Source organism: Tribolium madens, unplaced genomic scaffold (assembly GCF_015345945.1).
Source record: "Tribolium madens isolate multiple individuals breed KSU strain unplaced genomic scaffold, Tmad_KSU_1.1 Scaffold_20;HRSCAF=117;Tcas5.2_LG4, whole genome shotgun sequence".
NCBI classification, from domain to species: domain Eukaryota; kingdom Metazoa; phylum Arthropoda; class Insecta; order Coleoptera; family Tenebrionidae; genus Tribolium; species Tribolium madens.
The window spans coordinates 8,551,754-8,574,234 of record NW_025400985.1 but is presented as its reverse complement, the minus strand read 5'-3'; the positions used below and the strand labels follow the sequence as shown (position 1 = coordinate 8,574,234).

At 33.7% G+C, this 22,481-nt stretch overlaps 3 protein-coding genes across 14 annotated transcripts in view; 1 reads left to right on the top strand and 2 right to left on the bottom strand.

The window, feature by feature from the left end:
* Positions 1 to 923: 923 nt before the first annotated feature.
* Positions 924 to 10,769, bottom strand: LOC123005418 (protein Fe65 homolog). Of its 9 annotated transcripts, none has more exons than XM_044399153.1 (14): positions 10,538 to 10,769; positions 10,402 to 10,492; positions 4,786 to 4,974; positions 4,482 to 4,734; positions 4,232 to 4,297; positions 3,780 to 3,982; positions 3,487 to 3,724; positions 3,237 to 3,435; positions 3,061 to 3,188; positions 2,986 to 2,991; positions 2,673 to 2,920; positions 2,419 to 2,621; positions 2,183 to 2,359; positions 924 to 2,135 (listed from the first exon to the last, which is right to left on the bottom strand). In XM_044399153.1, exons 3-14 carry the CDS (start codon positions 4,943 to 4,945, stop codon positions 1,986 to 1,988), a joined length of 2,031 nt encoding a protein of 676 aa, XP_044255088.1. In that variant the 5' UTR covers positions 4,946 to 4,974; positions 10,402 to 10,492; positions 10,538 to 10,769; the 3' UTR covers positions 924 to 1,985. The 9 variants fall into 9 exon arrangements, with proteins under 9 accessions (XP_044255088.1, XP_044255092.1, XP_044255087.1 ...); XM_044399157.1 differs by having other exon boundaries at positions 10,406 to 10,492; XM_044399152.1 differs by having other exon boundaries at positions 10,402 to 10,484.
* Positions 10,770 to 10,850: 81 nt separating this feature from the next.
* On the bottom strand, positions 10,851 to 18,026 carry LOC123004691 (yemanuclein). Of its 2 annotated transcripts, XM_044398074.1 has the most exons (14): positions 17,754 to 18,026; positions 14,623 to 14,736; positions 14,310 to 14,576; positions 14,178 to 14,255; positions 13,801 to 14,125; positions 13,557 to 13,743; positions 13,348 to 13,506; positions 13,220 to 13,300; positions 13,085 to 13,168; positions 11,954 to 13,033; positions 11,835 to 11,901; positions 11,695 to 11,761; positions 11,570 to 11,635; positions 10,851 to 11,065 (listed from the first exon to the last, which is right to left on the bottom strand). In XM_044398074.1, exons 1-14 carry the CDS (start codon positions 17,919 to 17,921, stop codon positions 11,037 to 11,039), a joined length of 2,772 nt encoding a protein of 923 aa, XP_044254009.1. In that variant the 5' UTR covers positions 17,922 to 18,026; the 3' UTR covers positions 10,851 to 11,036. The 2 variants fall into 2 exon arrangements, with proteins under 2 accessions (XP_044254009.1, XP_044254010.1); XM_044398075.1 differs by lacking the exon at positions 11,570 to 11,635.
* Positions 18,027 to 20,418: 2,392 nt separating this feature from the next.
* LOC123005173 (probable cytochrome P450 49a1) overlaps positions 20,419 to 22,481 on the top strand; it is a 3,194-nt gene continuing 1,131 nt past the window's right edge. The window contains exons 1-6 of one of the 3 annotated variants that reach the window (XM_044398829.1): positions 20,419 to 20,694; positions 20,741 to 20,987; positions 21,036 to 21,152; positions 21,240 to 21,316; positions 21,362 to 21,557; positions 21,610 to 21,763. In XM_044398829.1, coding sequence (XP_044254764.1) covers positions 20,511 to 20,694; positions 20,741 to 20,987; positions 21,036 to 21,152; positions 21,240 to 21,316; positions 21,362 to 21,557; positions 21,610 to 21,763 — 975 coding nt within the window. In that variant the 5' untranslated portion in view covers positions 20,419 to 20,510. The remainder of the gene's footprint in view (positions 20,695 to 20,740; positions 20,988 to 21,035; positions 21,153 to 21,239; positions 21,317 to 21,361; positions 21,558 to 21,609; positions 21,764 to 22,481) is intronic. The other 2 variants (XM_044398827.1, XM_044398828.1) reach the window with 2 other exon arrangements.

Genomic DNA, 22,481 nt, shown 5'->3' with positions numbered 1-22,481 from the left:
TTGCTGTCGGCATTATTTGTTCGATTTTATCCCTCCTCAAAGAATATTACATTAGCTCAATCAATACATTTGTGAATAAATGCCATGTTAGGAAATTCTCCGGAGATATAGTATAGCTTTTCTTTCGATTGCTAAATATGACATATGGAAGGCGAAACGTAAGTAAGTTACCTTTCGGGCTAAAACGGTAGTTTATTTTTATCGTATAGTACCCTGGGGTATTTTTCGACGGAAAGGACAAGTGTCGCAGCTACGCATACAAAATTTTTCTTAGATTGCTTTATTAGATTTAAGAGACAGTGGAATTTAATCTTCTGATTCAGTTGCGCCGAAATTTCCTCGCATCAAACATTCAAATCCACCGAGCGAAAAAATTAAACGGTTTTAAAGCTCCGACATAATAAATATTAATTAGCAAAATTGGCGCCTCATCAATCAATCTTTATACCTAAAAACACCCTCGCTATTTTTCCTAATTAAAAAGTAATCGAAATTATTGGCAAGCAACGTTTAAAGACTTAAAGATGAGTAATAGGTGTTCAAAATTGCGTGGTCGCCCCCTCTTAAGAAAATTATTTGAATAACAAAGTGCGACCCACATTTGAATTCATTAGGTATTTAAATTGGTGCATATTCGATAACACCGGTAATGGGGGATTATTATGTATAAGTGGTGGCCCCCAAATTCTGCAAGTCAAATTTTCGAAAACAAGAAATGCAAAATTAAAAAAATATCTATTTAACAAGCAAACTTTCTTTGATCAAATATATGCAAATTAGTCGGGCCGCGTTTTGATGTCGGCCGAGCACAAAGTTGGGAGTTATTTGCAAATCCGGTCACATTTTACTTCCCTACTATGCGTAATGCTTAACAAATTCAGCTTTAATTAACAGGTTGAAGGGTAAAAATAAATCAAGAGGGGTTAAATAAGAGTATGCAATTTATTGGACAATTGTTGTTAATCAGAAAATTTTACATTAACTGTTTTTGAAACTACAAGTCTGGCTGGCATATTTACATTACAAGCGATCAACGAAACGGTGAGTGAAATAAACAGTTTGCAGACTACTCAACAGTGATGAAATGCGTTCATTGCATACATTCATTTTTTATAAAAATATTGTAGTAAACAAATATCTATATGAGATAAAACATGTCACTTTGCGTAAAGGCATACAATAGATAGTAACGACAACTAAAGAGAAAAGAATAGCAATGGCAAGATTGCACGTCTCTCAATTTATACACCAAGCCGGAAAAAATATAAAACGTACCTGACCTAAGAACATGAAAGGCTTATTAGTATTTACATAAACATTGCAGTAGTTCTTAACTAAGATCGCACGTGTAAAGACAATCTTCCCGCCCTTTTGATTTTTTACAATTTTGTAAAACCTTAATGTAATATTGTCTTTAGCTGGGTGTTGTTGTGATTTGTTTGCCGAGGCTTGAAGCAAGCATACAAATACCAAATTCAGTATAAAGTGACCAACCCCAAAAACACCAAGACACTTTTTGACTACATATTTACACCTTGATGAAGCGTTAAATTAACACTGTTGATCACCTTACGACAGCTAAAACATATAGAGGCAGAGTAACTAACTCTAAATATGAGAGACCATCTCGTTGCAGACTACCTAACAGAGGCTCACAAGAAGTGCTTGTGTCCTAATCTATCATATTTAGAAGCGTCTTGTTAGTTAGTGCAATGTGCTCGCCTTAACAGCAATTGACAAACACCACGTGATGCTAATCGAGTCTTAACACAAATTTTGTACAGTTTTATTGTTAAACCAGCTTAATGAGCCGAATCCCAGCTAATGTGCTTCATATTCAACACAGGAGACATAAGAGAACGAAGATCCGCCGAAGAAGTTGAAGTTATGTATTTCTGGGTTTGAGGAGACTGCAGATGTCTGTGTTTGATTATCTCGCGCTCCACAGGCAAGAGACACAATTCCTGCAGAGATTTTACCGTATCTCAAGAGTCACTACTTCTACTTTTCCTTCCAGTTAGAGAACCAACGATTGATTTTAGAGCCGCTCCAATACTTTTTCCAGGAGTGTGGAGATTGGAATTATTTCGTTCAAGACCTTGAGGGTGAGCGTCGAGACACTTTTGGTATCTCAGCTACAAACGATTTTAAATACCCCGAAACAATAAAACGGAAGACCAACCTTACAAGCCGCCTCAATGGTCTTACAAAGTGCACCAGAAGAAGGTTCGCAGTAAAACACATGTGCAACAAAAGTGTCCTGTGCAGTATGCATTACGAATGCACAGTGTTTGATAATTTTTCCTATACCTAAAAAGGATAAGTAGCGGACGCGGCATTCCGCTATGAGCCTATCGTCCTATAAAAACACAGTTATTACCAAATGTTGCAAAAGTTTCTAACGTCACTAAAACTTACACTTGGGCTTTGGATTGATATCATAGACGGAGCCACAGCTACGTTAACACACTGCCACTGTTCTGGAGGAACAGTCGCCACAAGTCTATCAATAGCCTCATTCAAAACATCCATTCCAGTGGCTTGTGATACTTGAGTGGTGCCCAAATATTGGGCTCTAAGTACTTTCTTTGGTTCTTCCATAGGAGTGGGAAAAGACTGGGCTAAAACCCCCAAGTTACCAACCTACCAAAAACAAAAAATCGACTACTTACAAACTAAAGACTGGCCGTTGCGAGTTAACCGTCGATGTTCAGTTGGTAGGTTTGTAGGTCGGGTAGCTAACGTCCGACCGTTAATATCGATTGGTTTAGCTAAATTCTGTTGCAAACTTCGTTCTATCATTATTTTTTTACAAATATCTCTTAAAGTATTGGCAATAGTGCGGGCAGGCATGTCGCAACGAAAGACGTGACACATGTGTTTTCGAGTGCTTCGATCTCTAGCTACGTAAGCAAAATCTCTGCAAAAACAAAATTAATTTGGTAAAAATATATCATTACTAATATTGAGCGCTAATTTGAATACCTCTCCCTGAGTAATAGAAAGCACAAAAAATATCGAGTTTAGTACTTGACATATCGAAAATTTCTAAGAAATTACCTTCCATTATCGCGTCCCACGCCCCAAACCCTTATAGTATGTATAGGTTGAGTATTTAAAACGGTCAAATTTTCCGGATCGATTAATTTTAAAGCCCCCTCGTCTAAATCCATGAACAAATCTTTGCCCTATAAAACGCAATAAAAAAAAACAATTTTGTAATTTTTGCAACCTACATCTCCCCATCGACCCACAACATCCAAAAGGTCATTTTTTCCAACCGATAAATCAACAATACATTTATTTACAGCTTTACTACTCCTTTCTGGAGTCAAATCTTCTTCAGCGATTTCAACCCAACCTAAAGACCTAACAGCGAACCTAATTGGTCTTTCCCGTGACTCCTGTTCTGGTTTCGAAGGGTAACTTCGCCTCCTACAAACGAAAATATTACTTCAAACTCTAAGCTAGAAAAATCTAACAAACTTGAAAGTCAAATCATTTTTTCGTTTACGGTCTTCTGTTTCTAGATCCAGAGCTGAGCTGGTACTACTTCTGGTCACTGACCCGATACTGTTTTCAAAAGTCATCATTAAAACATCATTTTCTTTATTGATGTTGTGTTTAGATTCAAGTTTTTCGGATTTTTCGCTTTCGGGTACCACTGGGACTTCGCGTTGGATCGTTCCGCTTTTTATGTGCCAATAGTAAGGGCCATCATTGTCTGTAATCAGACATTTTATTGGTTGAAAGTACGTTTAAGTGAACTTTTCAATTACCTTCGTGCTTCTCCCAGCCGGGAGGTAAATCAGTATCGTCGGCACTCTCTTTATCGGGCGAGTATATCTCAATTTCTTCCGCACATTTTTGATTCTTTTTCTTCACGGGAACGGCATATAAATCATTATTAAGCTGGCCGGGTATGTGTGGCACGCCCTTTTCCTGATTGTCCTTGTTGTTCTTCGCCGTCTTTTCGCTAATACTAAAATAAAGAGGAATTTTAGTGCCGCTCGTATCGCAAGCGGCACTCTCGAAAAAACTCTTGACATATGGGATGTGTTTTATTTAGGACATTGGGTTGAGTTAGGTGTTTTAATTAAATCTTATTTTTGTTACAAATGGTCAACAAAGCGTAAAAAGAAACTATGATATGTAAATTCATGAAACTGTTTGATATGATGTGCTAACAATTTGGGCGAATGAAGCACGAAAATAAAGCAAAAAAACCTACTTTTCTCGCGTTGCTCTTTTTTCGCTGTTATCCATGACGTATGCATTTCCATTGCGTTCATTACTCCTACAACAAACAAATTTATCAATAATTTTGCTCCTTTCAAACAATGGCTGCTACTTTTTTCTCTACTGGAAATAAAAATAAATTGCACACCATATTAAAACATTTTTTGCACTACTATCAACCCGTTTTTTTTCGAAACAATCCATCCCATCAATCAATTAAAAACCTTTTTGTCATCATTTACCTTTTATTGTCATTAATATTCGTCAAGGGCCCACTTGTAATATCCACCCCCATGGTGCCAATATCCAACGCAGCATAAGCCTTCCGTCCAGGCCCCCCAATCAAAGGCTCCTTAATACTGTGACCGATATTACAAATATCATCCAATTCCTGATAAATATCCTCATACAGATTCGTGTTTGAGTTCAGAGCATCATCAATGCGAGTCGGGTCCAAATGATAATTTGGATTTTCGTAGCTTAAAAGACCGTTTTCTAGAATTGTGATATTTAGAGTCACAAGTGCTGACAATAGAAAAATCTCACCGAGAAAAATATCCTCCTCTTCGTGCCCTGCATGAGCCGTTAAAGCTGCCATGCTCTGGACTAGAGTAAGCAAGGATGAATACGGACTACGGGAATCCGAAAGGCTCGCAAAATTTACGTAGAAACCGAGAGGCGCTTTGTGGAACTCGCCACACAACATCCCCGAGCAGAACTACCATTCCTTTCTACCTGCAACAAAAGCAGGAATTCACAGAAATGGGAAAAAATAATAAGAAGCTTAGGAGCTTCAAATGAGAAATCTCTCAATTGAAATTAAAAAAAAAATCAGAAAAGTAGATAATAGAATAGTTTTCTGAGGTATATTTATTAGTTGAAGCTGAAGTGTAATGTACGAATAAAAATTAAGTACAAGCATAAAAATAAAAAATGTGAGGCTGGGTTGTTAACAAAAAAAAGTAAGGAAGTAATAATAATAATGTCATTTATTGTATTTAAACTATACAAAATATACCCAATATAAACAACAAAAATAAAGAAATAAAAAACAACTAAAAAACTAAACAATAACAATAAAAAAATAATAGGATACGAATCATTATTCCCAAACAAAGTTCATGTACTGTAATAACAACTATATAGACAGATAAATAGTTTATTAAACCGGAATTCTAAAAAAAGCATGTCCCATAGATAAAAAAATCTAAACTTAACATCTGATTCAAATTAATGTGAACAGTTACAATCAAAATGAAAACTGTTCTAAAAAAAACTTAATTAAAGTACAAACGACAATTTTTGCATTTCTTTTATAAGTCAAAAGGCAAAAAAAGTAAAATTTTCACAGAATTTTCGTTCTTGTCCCGAAATTTCTGTAAAATGTGCGAAACTATTACAAACTAGTAGGACAATATGTCAAGGTGAGTATTTATGATCCTCGCTTGACATTTTGTACACCATATTTATAAAATGTAGTGTAATTAAAGTATGGCATTTTGTAAGTCCGTGTTTAGTGTTGAACTTTTGCCCGTTAGCTTCCTACACTATTCCCCGAATTAAAAGTGATTTCGTAAATCAATATAAAGTCTAGCATAGTCTCATCCTTGTCCTAGTGTGTGGTAAAAACCCCTAGGATATCGAATTTCGTCCATCAACAAGTCAGAAAATAAAAAAGGCTTAGTAAATCCACAGGTCGTCTGGAAAAAAGTTATTATAGGTTATGGAGAGTTGCAGCTCGAAATCCTGAAGGAACACAGCGATGCAATGCATAGGAAAAATCTACTTGTCTCTGTCTGAACATCTACTTCGTTCCGTTCCCCATCAACATTCACGCTCTGTGTGAGTAAGAATTCGAGTTTTCTTCATAATCCCTTTTTCTTTTGAATAATAAAAGGTCAAGTCGATGAATTACTGAATTTTCTTCCGAAGTGGAAACCGTGCGATTAATCGAAACACGCAGACAAATTTAGATGAAGCAGATCGATCAACGTCAGACAGGAAAAACTAAAAGTCTCGAAGGTGAAACAAAGATTCGGTCTAACAATGAACCAAGATCGTAATCTCATTAATTGTGAATTTTTCAAAACTATAATTAACAGTCTAACGAGCCGCTTTCGCCTAATTACGTTAAAGCTTTCCCAAAAAGCCATATGTAGGACAGGGGGGGTGCAACAATCGACTCTTACCACATCGGCACTAAGTCCGCAGTAAAAAGCCCTTTAGTGTCGGCATTAATTTTCACATAAATTTTAATTATGTTCAATACATGGACACAAACACAGAAGTTGCGCGTGTCGCGACCACCTTACTTAACGGGCGGAGTGAGGAAGTGGCGCTGTCGGTACGGAATATACTTGGTTCACCCCGCGCATCCCTTAGACCATGCTATTGATTTTTCGATTGCCACCGGCCTCGACTTCGCTCAAATGGTACATAAAAATCTAGTACATTAACAATTGCTTTACAATACGATCCATCAACCGCCCCCGAAAAAAAATCGCTAAAAACCACCCCTGCGGCCCGGAGCAAGCCGCATTGATTTGCCACATTACGTGACTAATGCAATGACAAGCTAGAAGGTCAGGAAAAGAGGCGCCACGACCTAATCAGCGAAAAAATCAACGACTTTACAAATACCTGGGGCTAAATTTGGCTCCCGGAGCATTTCATGCAAACGCGACAGCATTGGATTAAAATTGAGATGGAACAGCTTCATTGCAGGGTGGTTTAAATGCAAGTGGGTGTTAAGAATGTAAGGAATATACTTGTGGAGACAACAGTTATTGGACATTGTTCAAGCCATTTTATAGGAATGGAGACAAGTGCTATGCATTTTATAGCTAACGTTACTCGCATAGTGGGTTTTGTAAGGAACTAACTCAGGGAAAGACAATACGCGACAATGTATCCTTTCTAGTCAAAAGGAGCAGATGCCCAAGACACAAATTGTTCAGAAAGACAGAAGAATTTTATTATACAACATAATTATTACAAACCGAAGTCAATAATACATATTTTACAGTTGAAACTCCTGAATTCTGTACAATCAGTTTTAATATAGATTACCCTTGTCCGTCCAAAATAATGGATTTAAAAAACTTACAAAATATGTCTTAACTGAGACATCCTTTATAATGCTCAGTCAAAGTACCAATATCAGATATTAATGAAAGTATATTTAAATGTTGAAAATATGTTTAAAATGTTTGATATAAACAATCCGCATTGTTTACATTTTTGTAATATGTACTTAGAAACCATGTATCGTCATTTTTCAGTTTCTATTTATAAAAAATGGTAATTCACAAATTTATTATTATTTTTTATTTGATGTGCACTTGATATATACAAAACTTATCAAAGTGCTTGTATTATGACTTACCTACTGGCCGTTTTAACTTCAATTCAGAAGAGACATAAAACATACGCAAAATAGAAAACATCAAACTAGTTTTTTTAATATTCCCACTTTTAGCAAATATACTATGCAGTATGTCCCCGGATTGAGTTTACAAGAGGAAAAAAAAATTATCTTTAATTTTACGCCAAAACTGCAAAGGAAAAACATTTTTTGCTTTATCTGAAACCAGCAAATCTGTAATTAAAACATCATTATTCTAACTCAGTGGAAAGAAAAGTCATTTTTTCTCTTGTTTTTGGACTTGGACTTCTCTGCTTTGTAAGTCTTATCACATTGGCGGTTTTATTATTTTGGCAATGATGTCACTTTGACAAATGAGTTTACGCAAGTTAAATAACTAATATATTTGTAAAAAAACATAATTTTAATAAATGGCAACTGAAAGAAACAGTTTTAGGATAAGAAACAAAGTCATTTTTAACAAGAATTATCATTATTTAATTAATAAATTAATTGTCAAAGTGACATATAGTTGTCAAATAAATAAAACCGCCAATGTGATAGGACTTAAAAAACAGCGAAAAATTATACTAAGTCGAAAACCAAGAGAAAAATTAACTTTTCTTTTCACTGAATCGGAATAATGAAGTTTTAAGTACAGATTTGCTCGTTTCGGGTGAAGCAAAAAATGTTTTTCCTTTGCAGTTTTGGCGTAAAATCAAAGATAAAAAAATTTTCCTCTTGTAAACAATCCGGGGACATACTGTAGATGAACAGAAAGTATAAAACTAAACGTTTGTTATGTAAACAATTTGTGTTTTGGTGAATGATAAAAGTACCTACTACAGAAATATGGACGTATTTCAAGAAAAGATTTTTTTTTGTTTTTGAATTCTGCAAAATTTTTAATTTCTTCAAATGGCAACCCATTATAAAACCTTGTTTCACAAAGCCTTTGATCTAGAGATCACAACTATCGACAACCAACTATAAAACCTTTTTTCACAGCTACATTTTATTCAATTTTTATCGAAAAAATTTAATAACAAAATTTCATCTCAACACACGATTACATTGATTATAGCGCTTTAATTTTTATTAATCATTTTTTTCTGAAAGGTTATAGTCAACACTAACGAGGCATTAAATAATAATCATTTATCGCAATATAAACGTTTTTGTGATAGTTTTCAGCATTATTATTTTCCCTCAATTTGGAGTAGTAACACAATGAAAAATTGAAAAAATTTAAAAAAGTCAAACTAACATAGCTGCACTATTAACAAATAACTGTTAACAAACAAATGAATTACTATTCATTTAGGATTGCAAACATAAAAAAGAAGTACTTTTCCACCCTTAGCTTGCACAGCAATCAATTCTGACGTCTGTTAGGGGAAAAAAGGGTCATAGTTGCGCAGTCTACTTGTCGCCACTGAATTAATTTTAATCAGATGGACAGGAGGTGACGGCTAATAAGCCCATGCACGCAGTCTAACCTGCGTAAGTAACTCTATAAATAAAATAGGATAAAAATGATGTAAATGTTGAGTTAAAAAAGGCAGCAAACAATCTCTAAGCCCGGAGAAATATCTAGAAAATAAGAAACCAGCCTTTGCAAACAAAAGCAAAGTTCTTTGACTTTTTCTACGTATAATATAAGCAGAGAAAGCTCCAGCGGAATTTACGATTTAGTAAACATCTCATAATGTTACAAGTTTGTGTTCTCCACAAGATAATCAAAACATTGATATTTCCATCAACATTAACACACAAAACGAATTTCACGAATTATTCATTATTCCCAAAAACATTTTTTACCAAATTACTGTAATAACAATCAATTTGTCGGAAAAATTTATGCCATTCATTGAACAAGTATAATTGCTCCACTCTGAAATCAATAGCGATTTACTGCAATTTTATTGATGTTAGCATTTGCACAAATAACATCGTAAATGTGATGCTTTGCTTTATACAGTTTAACTTCAACAATAATTAACAAATCTGTAACCCCTAGCGAGAATAAAATGACAATAAAACACAGGTTTATTAAGTGGACTCCTGTAGGCTTTAACGGCAAATTCTCTCAGAAATTAACCTGCAACATCATTTTCCGGTCTAAAACCATTACGCTATTGTAATAGAATATTTTTTTATGGAAACAGCAGAGGTCATATTTGATAGAAATTGTTTTCATTTTTTTTATTAAAACTATTTTCTGATTAAATCAACAAACAAAACTGCAACAACCACATCCATTCAAATTCAAATGTAAATCAAAAGAATTCTGATTTGTTTTGGTGGAACAGTATTTTTATAGCCGTGGAATGAGGTTTATGTATGAATCATCATCAAAAGGATTTTTGTGTCTTCATGAAACCTTTCACTTTATGGGAGATTATACTTATTCAATGTAAAATTGGATTAGGAATAAAACCAATCAGAGGCATAAAACATTCAAACTCAGATTTAATATAATGTTTCAATAGATAAAACAGCGTAGGTAGGTAATTATGTATGCGTACTAATATTATGAATAAATAAGATAAAAATAATGATTATCTTATGCCTACCCACAGTTTTATGTGAAAAAAATAATAAACCATATAATAAGTATTATTCTACTTAAGTTAATTAGTTTAAAAAAATAATAAAATCAGTCCTAGCTAATTATCCTAATTATGCACGTAAGATGAGTCAAGAAGGAAATAACTACATTTTTATGAATACAAAAATTAAAATTGCTTAGTTTTTAATCGGAAAAAAAGTTAAAGCTCTTGTAAGTATTGACTTACCTACCTCCCCCTGCACAACGGAGAAAAGCGCTTAGCCCCAAAACCACTCATGCAGTTGTTGCAATATCCACTACTTTTTCTAACTAGAAAACTACGAAAATCAATACGAACATGAAAATTTCAGCACAGTACTCACTCAATGAAATAATTTATTGGTGTTATTAACCTCTCCACAGCCGAAGACAGACACTGAGTGAATTGATATTTGGAGTTGGTAGAAATGGTTCGATTGTCAAAAAGTGGGAGGCCAAGCCTCTTCCAAACCACACCTCTACCACTTATTTTAATAATTTCAGTTTTTTTTGTGCTATTATCATTACTTATTTTTTCCAACAAATTAAGCTCCCGTTGTATGTAAATGCTGCTTTAATTTTCTGGTTAACCGATTTGGGGGAATTGAGGCTTAGGGCATCACTGCTTGGCGGCAAGTATGAAATAAAAAGGTCGCAATCGGTAAAAAATATATTTCAGAAATCACAATTTATTACAAATTTACAATATAAATAAATTACAAAATTAATAATAACAAAAAATGAATCCATAGTCTTTCTACAAAATGAAGAAGGAAAAAAAACTTTATAAAAGTTGGCAGTACAATACATTATCTTCATAAATTAAGTTACGACTTCCCCTAGCTATTTTTGTTGAGATTTGGGTGCTGCAGCTGCAAATAAGAATTTATTTACAATGGTATCGGATCAATTCAGAAGGTAAAGGAGTGCAAATAAAAGCATAAAAGAAGAACCTAATCCTCTTGATCTACTCACACAATTACTTGGCTTTAGTTGGCTCTACTTCCAACCCAAAATCAAGAATTGAGTAACAAACTACAATCTACAGAGCACAATTTTAGTCACAGAAATACAAAAAATAAAAGTAGCGTTAGGATGTTAGGGATGCAAGGGATTCCCAAATGCCAACAACCAGTTAATTATTATCGATAAATTTTTACACTTTTTAACGCTTTCACCAAATGTTTTTAATTACGCCACGGTCTCTGACTTTAAAACAAAAATTAACTCCTAATTAACTAGTTATCAAAAAACTTTCGGAATTGTTTTTCAGTTACTACAACACAATCACCGTAAATTGTTGTAAATCGGGCACATAATACTAATGATTTGTGCCTGATCTTAATCAACATAATATATATTTGCACACCTCATACCTTCTTTTGAATATCCATACTGTGTGAGTAAATTAGCAAACATATCATCCAATATGCTATAAGTACCTGATGGACAAAAACACAATAAGTGACATAACAAATGAGTGCTCTACACGAAAAATTACCTGTTTGTTGGACAGAAGTGCTGCTTTTGTGACCGTTTGAACTCTGCGGGTAATTATTATTAGCGTTCTGAAATGAAACAACAACAAAAACAATTATACATTTTTTTATTTGATAGACTTCAATTAATTCGACCGATTACCTGATAATATTTATCACCAGTAACCATGCTGGGCCCACTGTTTGAAATATGCGGATACCTATCAGTACTATAAAAACAAAAAATAAATAAAAAATCCTCACAGAAAAAATCAACTAGACCTATTATAGCTTTTGTTGGAATTTGACGAAAACTGATTGAGAGCACTAAACAATTGTTTTTGAAACTCGTCCTGAAAACTGGTATTGTATTCACTTTTATTATAATCGTATCTCTGCATGGTGCTAGCTTCATGTGTCGTTTTCGGCGCGAAACTCTTATTCACCGCGATAACGGAAACGGCTGAACTAGTCTGAGCCGGTTCAGACTTTTTCGGAGACGACATTTTCTGCAAAACTTTCAAATTCTCCATAACCTCAAAAATATCGTCACCGGCACAGCTCGTCTTGGGCTTGGACTCGACTTTGGGGTAAGTCGGGGTAATACTGAGTTCGTGATGTTTCGACACGTGCTCGGAAATCATCGGGCTGATACTAGTCTCCTTCTTAGGAACACTCTTCACTTCTTTCTTCAACTCGGTTTTATCAGATAAGTCTATAACTTGGCAGTAATTATCATCACTTTTCTTCATTGGATTAAACCCATCACTGTCTATATAAATAACACTATCGTCACTAATCGGGATGATTGGATCCTTCCTCACATGGTTGCTCACAGGTGGCTTGAGCAACTCACTTGAAGGTTTCACTTTTAACTTGCCCTCAAGCTCTTTTTTAGGTGATGCCGGAGAGATATCACAAGGTTGCGACGTTTCTGGCAGTGTTTTCGTAAATTTACTAGGTTCGTAAGTTTTACTAACAGTCACTTCGTTCGTTACACTAAGAATTTTATTACCGCTAGTTTCGCTTTTTGAAGCAGGAACTATTGGTGTTATCGATAAATTAGAATTATTAAAGCTTTGTGGAAGATTTTTAACGATCGGGTTGGAGTTTGAGCTTGAAGATTTAGTTGGAATTGTATTACTTGATGTACTATTCAAAGAATTATTAAGGAGACGCTTCGGATCAGCGTAGGTCGTGTAAATTTTATTAAGGGCATTCATGGACATCCAGCCATCAGGCCACAAAACTTGGATTTCGGTTTTGAGGAATGTTGTCATTTGGGCATCTAAAGTGTCTTTACTTTTCCCTTCAAATAAAAGACTACGTTTCTTCAATATGAGGATATCCTTCAATAGTTTCCTTCAAAATTAAAAAGTAGCAAAGCAATACATTGTAAACGAAAAAACATACTTAGTCACTTCATTCCACTGGAAACGCCGTTTCGGCATCCTCAAACACTTATTTTCCTCATTGTCGACACTTTCGTGCGAAAATCTGAAACCAACACGATAAGTGCAAGCCAAAGGATACCTTTTTCCCACTTACTTTTTCTGAATAATACGCTGACTCTCTTTTTCGTAGCTCTCCAGCAAGCTTGGCATAATATTATTTATTTCTGACTTCAGCCTAAATCAAATAATTAGCAAAAAGTAATAAGCAAAGATAAAACTGACCCTGATAGAAGATTTTTCAACTTTTTCTGTTCATCATCCAATACTAGACTCTTAGCCCGTCTGGTTAACGTCTCAGTTTTGCATTTTAGAAACGTGGCTAAATGTTCGTAAACCTTCATTTTTGAAGGCTTACCCAAACATTTACATTTGCGTTCTAATCTGCAATTATTATGTATTTAGTTGTATAAATTCACTAAACTTATAATTACCTTAAAATAAGAATGTTGATATCTGATGTAAAAATATTTTTCGGGTCTGAGTTCAACTCAGCTGATTTTTTTATAGCTGTGATCACACTTGAAATATCAGGAGACAAATTTTCTGGTAACTTAACAACCTCTAATTTAACCGCTCGTGTGTTATCATGACTAGATTCTCCATCAGAAGTAGAATTAACTGCAAAAAAAAAATCCATCGATCAAAGTGCTCTTTTTTATGTTAGTGGAAATTTACCAACAGCTTTTGTTGGTGTATTTTGATTGGTTTCGGTTCGGTTTGTATCTCCAGTTGAAGCTTTCACAACCGATTCTATAACGTCTGTAACATTTGATATGGACATGTTTTTCTTCTCTTTTTGATCTTCATCAATGGAATCGAGCTTGAGCTCTTCAGGAATGGTCATATTCAAATCTTCCCGCTTCTCCCTCAAAAGCTCCTTAACTGTTTTCTTATCCGGATCTAACAACCGTCTTTTCTTTATATAAATTTTATTCTGGGCCAACAATTTCTTCTTTAACGATTGTTGCATGCCATTTCCACCGTTTTGTAATTTACGCTTCTACACAAAAAAAAATATAATTTCTGTCACAAAATTCAAGATACAAACTTACCTTTGTCACGGTACTTGAATTATCTACAGTCTCAGTCTTATTTTCTCTATCAGTCTCATCTGATGATTCAATAATTCTCTAAAGCAACAAAACCAATCAATTTCCTCTCATACATTTTCAAAAAAAAGTTACCTTTCGACTAGCCGTCTTTCCTGAACCTTCGTCGTCAGATGAACTTGAAGATATGTCCGACTCTGCCTCATCATCTGTTTTAAACTCCAGCGCTCCACTATTTATGTAAAATCCCCCATGTAGCGTTGTGACATTTTGAGGGATCATTTCGTCATAACCATCCGTATTGTCGATAAAAGAATCAGATTCGTCGTAACCCATCCCGATATCAGCATAATCATCCTTTCGACCTTTCCGTTTCTTCTTATTTAAAGATGTACCAGTACCCTAAATTACCATTAAGAAAAATCAAAAAGTGATTTTGGTCACTCACATATTTTTCCTCCATTTGACGGGCGATTCTTTTGACATCATCATCGTCGTCGAACTCGTCAAATTTATTCAAACCGTTCGCAGTTCCGCCTATTTCTTTGTACTTAATACGTTTCTGAAAAAAATTAAATAAACTCGTTTATTTAGCATACCTAATTGTTAACCAGATCATAACTGTTATTATTTATTCTCAAACCGTGCTTCCTTTAAAATCATAAATATGAGTCATCGCCAATGAGTTTAACAAGGTGTCAAAATAAAAATTGTTATTGTTACATTGGTAATTCATACCAAAGCATTATTTTCAATATTCAGGTTACACTTGTAAGCTATCTAAACTAGTTTTAAAAAAGTGTAGTTGAAACCAACGCGGTAACAAAACATAGTAATTTTGATTTGAAAAATATTGTCGATCCTCGTAGTCCGACCACTTGGAGTCTCTGCGCTCCTGTTCCTTCGTAAACCTCGGTGCATCGAAACCCAAACGGTATTCAACAAGTTCACACCAACGCCGCCAATATTTTCGATTTCAAACAAGCTTGTAATGTAACTAATTCTTAAACTATTATAATAAAAGGTCATCTACCTTAGTTATCAATCATAAAATGTCAAACTAATCTATGTTTCACTCATAATACAATAATAATTTGCCTTATTTTGAATACATAAGGTTAAATGCGTAGTCATTTCCAGTCGTCGGACTCCTTATCCACACTTCAGCGTGCAAAAATTACAATGCGAGGCGAAAGCCGAGCCATAACCTTAGACAATTTATAAATAAATTTATCTAATAGTACAAATACACAAAATAATAACAGCGTAACTAAATCGAAAGCGATCGAAAGTAAACAATTACGTAGTAAATTTTATTTTTTTTACCTTTTTGTTTAATTAACGGAGACCTAATTAAATAGATACAAAAACAAACAGAAAAAGTTTTTCCTTAAGTTTTGTGATTTCAAAATTTATGTCAGAAAATAAATAGACTTTTTAAACACTACAAATTATACTCAAACATGTTACTAAAGACAAAGTAACATGCACATTATGTTATTTAATTGTTCAATAAAATACTATATTCACAGTATTCACTACGAAACAGTAAATTTGCAAAATGCTTAGAAAAATAGTAAAATACTAAAGAAATAGTAACAGTAAAAAAAATTAAAAAATAGTGAAATACTAAATGTTTGATAACCTTCCTACATGTAACACAGGTTAAAAATACCAAAGGTTCCGTAATAGTAGATTACATACTGAGATGGAAGGTGCTTCATTACCAAGGCGGGGATTGATGGTCAAGCAACAACCACCAAAGTTTGTATATTATTTTATTCACAAACATGCTAATTAAAGAACAGAAAGCCAATAAAAAAATTATCAAATTTTGGAAAAACATGACATGACAAAAGTTAGAAAGTGTCAACTCCTTATCAGTTTCCAAGTCGGGAAATGGTCATTTTCGGCTTCGCCTTGTGTGTAAATCCTACACACGCGTTGGGGAATCTTTTAGTTTTTCCGCTCGTACTGTAATATACTATTAATATTTTACTACTACCTGCATTACTATTAAATAATAGTACTCAACATTTTTTAAATATGTAGGTAGGTATGTACTGTATTTATTTTAAATTATAGAGATTAATTTTACGCTAACCTTTCAAAAATCAATTCTGTAAACATAAGAATGCAATTAAAAAACAAATCAGATAACACAAATAAATTTGCATGCTTTAAACCCTTTTTTAAAAATAAAAATTTAGATAATACTTCTGTGTTTACATTATTGTCTGTTAAAATACATGGTCAGAAGATAAAACAAAACACAAAACGTAATAAAAGCTCAAAAAAATAAATCAACGCTAAAATTGAGCATAAAATTAGGGTGCACGTAATTCCACTTCTATTTCCTGTAAAACGACAAAATAAGTTCTTATATTTCTAGATAAGAAATGGTTGCCGATAAAAATTGACAACACTTCGGTTTCGTATTTTTGACCAAACTGGTAAATAATTAAAGGAACTACACAATTGCGGATAAAGTTAATTTAACATCGAGGATAATACGATTAACATGTAAATTAGAGCAGGAATTCGGTCCAACAATTATCATCAATTGAAATTTGAGCGTATTTAAAGCCCCTACCACGATTTCCGTTTAATGAGCAATCTGCGCGCGTTTCCTGAAAGTAAAATTAAAAACAAAATGCATCAAAGTCACCGAAATACTGGCATGAATGAAATCCTTTATGCAAGATGTAGATAAGGACTAGATTCGCTCAACACTCGTAACCCACAGACAAACCAACAAACCGTTGTTGTTGTGATCTTCTCGACTTTCTGTGCTCCTGATATTTGCGCGCGATATTCCGGATAGTTTTTAACATTTCTTGTTAAAATATTAATTTATTTTGTTTATAAATTTATTTTTATTCAAAGTTTTCGCATCGCTCACTTCTGAATCAATTGATTGATTATCTCGTCGAAATTTAATCGATTTTCTCCGAGAATGTTCCGACTGCGGAACTCGCCCGCTATCTGCTTATAAATAGGTGTCAAAAACCCGAAAAAAATAGAATGGTTTGTGAAATAATTACTAGTTTTCTAATAACAAGCGATGTGAAATGGTAATGCTAGAATAAGAATTAAAGTCCGTGCGCGCGAAACAAGGAGGCTGCGAATGGTAGTGTTCAAGTGTTTGAAGAAAAAAGCCGATAAATAAATCCGGGGCACGGCTGCCAACATTCTTAAATGAAAAACGTTAATTATTTTCTAAACAAATGAAAGTCGTGCTGTTGCAATCGACGGCGAAATCGGGGCTATTCGAGTTGTCCTAGGCTGCGACTCGTGATCGATCTAAAAGTCTGGGAGGTGGCCAGGAGTGTCGCCCCAGGGGGCCGCAAAACTCCTAGTCCGGCCCAGGCCACCTAGTCCTTTTTTTGTAATGCATACCCTTCAAATATGGCGACGCGAATGTAAGCTACATAATTAAGGCGAATGTGGGACTGCAGGTTGCAGCTCCGGCCTGCAGCCCCATGCCGGGGGCGACTCCAGGTGCGGCACGTTCCGGATGTTGTCGTCGAATTTCCGACTTGGTGGAAATGCAGTCGTGGACATTTTCGATAGAATTACCTTTGCAGCAGCAAGTTCATCTTTATAGTTGTATTCCGGGCATGTGTCTTCGGTGGACTCGGGTAGAACAACGGATATCCTTACGCTTTTGCGGGGCTCTTTCGGTGACTTGTCCGACTCTTTTTGGGGTCCTAATGGAATCAGCGGGGCACGTTTTATTTCTGACATTATTTCATAAGAACTAACTGTTCAACATCACAACACATTACAATTTCGCTCCAACATGTTTGAAACACACTAGCTCAAACAAACCACGAATACCAGTTTGAATATGCGTGCGCACGCCACTGCGCACATTTTGACATTTAACATATGATAAAAATAAAAATAAGAAAACTGTAATATGGATAAACAGAAATCTGTAAATTTTACCTTCTAAGTGTTGCCTTTAGCTGGCGTTACTTTTTTTAACTCGTAACAACGTTGATTAACTTCCAGCGCAAAATTCAAAATCCAAAAAATGTAGTATTTTTTTTGTTTTTGAAAAAATATTAAATTTAAATTATTTGTTATTAATACATCCCACGTCGTTTCTATTTAACATTTGTGGTTCTATCTACAATTCACTATTATAAATTCTATCTATAATTCACTTCAATGAATTACAAATACGATTTTTTTTACAATAAGTTACAATAGCATATTACGTATGTACAAGTGGACAAACATACAGGGTGTGTCAGAACTCGCGCTCCAGAGAAGAATTCCAAGTAAGATAAGATACCAGGAACATATGTTTAAAAAATTCTATCTGTCAAAAAATTTTGACATTTATATTTTGACATTTGACATTTTTTTATGTCTATTTAATGATACTGATAATCTTGTATATGTTTTTTTTTATAATTATTTAGTAAAGGTACAATAAAAGCCACAAATAACATTAAACAGAGTTACAATTTAGAATACAGCTTCCTTGTTTCCTCTTCTAGTGGCCTGGAACAAAAAAAAATGGAAAATTAGTTTTTCAACAGAAATAAATACAAATTTTAAACTCTCATAACTTTGAAATTTCTATAGATAGAATTTTTTACATTTTTTCCATGTTCCTGGCATCTTATACCTTGCACGGCATTTTTCTCTGGGGCGCGAGTTCTGGCGCAGCCTGTATACAAGCAGTGAAGTAGCAAGTAATATAAATCTGAACATACATAATCTCTTTACAGTCAGTAGTAATGTACTATATCTTTTCTACGAGCATACAAATAATTGTAAAATATTCAAGTCAAATAACAATGTTGAAAACATCACCAAATAAGAAAATACTCAAATATAATGATTATAAAACAGCTCAGTCCTTCAAACCCATCACAAATATCACTGTAACTCGCACTTTGTATAATTTTGTGAAAAAATCACTTTTTGTCACACATAAAACTTGTTTTTTTTATTAAAAATAGAAAAAGCTATTTAGATTGTATGTTCGTATGTTCAAGCAATTTAAAAAACAATACACTAGGGTAAATGTGCCAGTTGTAGGCCAACAAATTTTTGTTTATAAAAACTGACCAAAAATTGATTTTACGTCGAATCAAGTTGAAAATTGTTGTTTGTCATACAGCCATACAGAGTATAGAATGGAATCTTCACCATTATTTTACTTCATCATTAGTAATAAAATCTCGACAACACGAAAATACAAAAATACCAAAGGTCGACCACATAGAATATGACCATCATACAAAACCAAAATTTTAAGGTAGTTAAAAAACAGAAGAATATTTTACACTGCAAATTTAAATACTTTGGCCATATTCTTTTAAATTCAAACTTTATTTTATCTTATTTGTATTATCAGCATTATTATTGTTTATTTTTTTGTAGTATGTTCATGTCAAATTTGTTTAATTACTAATTTTACTATGTTGTAATAACTAATAAATGACACTTATTGTCATGTGAGTAAAGTATAAGGTTTTGCAATTTTTGTCGCACTTTTATTAATTGTAAAAATAATATGTAATTTCACGTAAAACAATATTAAGTTAATAGATATGACCTAAAACAACCATAACCCATTTTCATAATCGTTTATAAAAAAATTATTTCTACATTTATGATATTATTATGTGAAATTATTTGTCGCAATTTTCTAAAGCATTTATGCTTTTCATTCGTATGCGAAAATAATTGATTTTTTAATTCACTATAAAGCCATTTTAGTGTAATAAAAATTACTTTAAAATTGCAATAAAAGTGGGTGGAGGTATGGATGTTTTATTAAATATTTTAAACCTGCATACGTGCATGTGCTCTGGTTGGGTAATAAATATTTGTTCTTGATATTGTTATTTAATCAGATAGAAATTTTGCTGTTGAGAATAAAAATAAGACTGCAGTTGCAGTAGGCATAATTACTCGTAATTATGTTACATAAAACTTTGGATAAGCCGCTCGCTTTAAATCGAATATTACCTAATTTTAATCAATACTCAAAAACAAATAATTATTTAATTTATTATAATTCTGTGATACTTTACGATACCTAAAAAGGGAAAAGCGGATATTAAACAAACAAGAGACTTTGCAAAATAATTGATTATTTTCCGCCCTGTTGCATAATTTCCCAAGCAATTAAAAGCAGATTCATTGACTATTCCCCACTTTTAAAGTTTATGTTTTCTACTTAATAAGTAAATAAGAAGCCTTCTTGGGGTGTTGGAGGGGGACCTGGCGGAACCTTACGGTCGGGTGGTCTCAAAGTTAGTTCGATCATATCCAAATATGATAGTGCTGTAGTTACAAGCAATTAAAAAAATGAAATTACTAAGAGCTGCGACACGTGTAATTAGTAGTTCGAGTCAGCAACAACAAAGTGTGTTTGGCGCAATTGAAAAAAGTCAATGTAAAGAATGGATAAATGCTGTGCCCTATGATGAGGTTCCTGGACCAAAACCTCTGCCTTTTTTGGGCAATACTTGGAGGTTTATCCCTTACATAGGTATTGTACTTGTTTAAACTTGTTTTATTTTATGTCTGAAATTAAGGCGATTTTCAAATCGAACACATCGACAAAGTTTCAAAAAAATTGTACGAAAAATATGGTAAAATTGTCAAAATGCAAGGCTTGTTAGGACGTCCTGATATGCTCTTCCTCTTCGATCCCGACGAAATCGAGAAAGTTTTTCGCCAAGAAGACACTCTTCCCTTTCGCCCATCCATGCCCTCACTCGATTATTACAAACACGTCTACCGAAAAGAATTTTTTGGCGACAATTGTGGAATAATCGCGGTGTAAGTGTTTATGAATTTTCATTGTTGCTTCAATTTTCTAAAATCCAGACATGGCGACAAATGGCAGAACTTTAGGTCGAAAGTTAACCAGATTATGTTACAACCACGAGTTACTCGGATGTATGTCAAGTCCATTGAGACGACATCTCAAGAATTGGTCGACAGGTAAGTCAACACTGTTGAAATCGTTGGCGCACGAAATGAAAAATTTTAAGTGGAGCGAATCAGAAATTTTTAACTTTCTTTCGACAGGATTGAAGTAATTAAGAATGAGAAAAACCAAGTGCCTGATGATTTTCTCAACGAGATTCACAAGTGGTCTTTGGAGTGTAAGTAAATAAAAATAATAGTTTTTTTAACTAGTATTTGAAAAGCTATCGCCAAAATCGCACTTGATGTCAGACTGGGTTGCCTGGACTCCGACGCCCACCCCGACACTCAAAAATTAATCAACGCAATCAATACCTTTTTCATGAACGTTCCGGTTTTGGAACTGAAAATCCCGTTTTGGAAAATCTGGAATACACCAACTTTTAAAGAATATTTGAACGCTTTGGATACAATACGAGAGTAAACAATCCCAAATTGCTAAACATTAAGTAATCAATAAAATTACTTTTAGAATAACATTAAAACATGTTGACATTGCTTTGCATAATTTATCCCAAGACTATTCTGACGAGCTTTCAGTGTTACAACGAGTTCTAAAAATGGAAAACGATGCTAAAACAGCATCCAATTTAGCATTGGACATGTTTCTCGTCGGAATTGACACCGTAAGTGTTATTTCCTGTTACCACACACAAGTATTGTTGAGAGTAAGTATGTCATTAAAATAATACTTTCCGGCCTTGTGAGGACAATTAAATGCAAATATGATGCAGTTTTGCAACAAAGAAGACGCGCTCATTGTATTTTGTAATTTAACATGAAGCTAAAAATTAACTAAGACTTTCTTCATTTAATTGCTAAATTAACATTCAATAAAAAATTGAGAATGAACAATGACAAAAACATAAAATTCTTCATAGTATAGGAACGAAATTATAAAATCCATCTACTTTAAAAAATCTAGGTTTGAACCCGAATCTGACCAACACTTTTTTTATAAATAACTACATAAAACAACCAATCATGTAACTGGACACAATTTAACTATAAGATATAATAATAAATAATAATAATATAATAAGAAAACAAAATCTTTTTAATAAAAATAATGTAATGAAAATATGTTCGTAGGTTTGAATGATAATAATTAATGTATACAATGAGCGGCAAAATTATGGAATAATAATCTTATTAAAACTGAACATATTTTGTTTCGACAAAAATACTCAAATAGGTCAATTTTCTTCTTTTAAAAAAATACACAATTTTCAACTTGATTTAAAATTTTACACTTTTTGATTTTTGAGAAATGACGTCATCGACATTTGATTAAATGAAAATCCCTAATTTTTTAAGCTTTTTCGATAACTTTCATAATTGTTG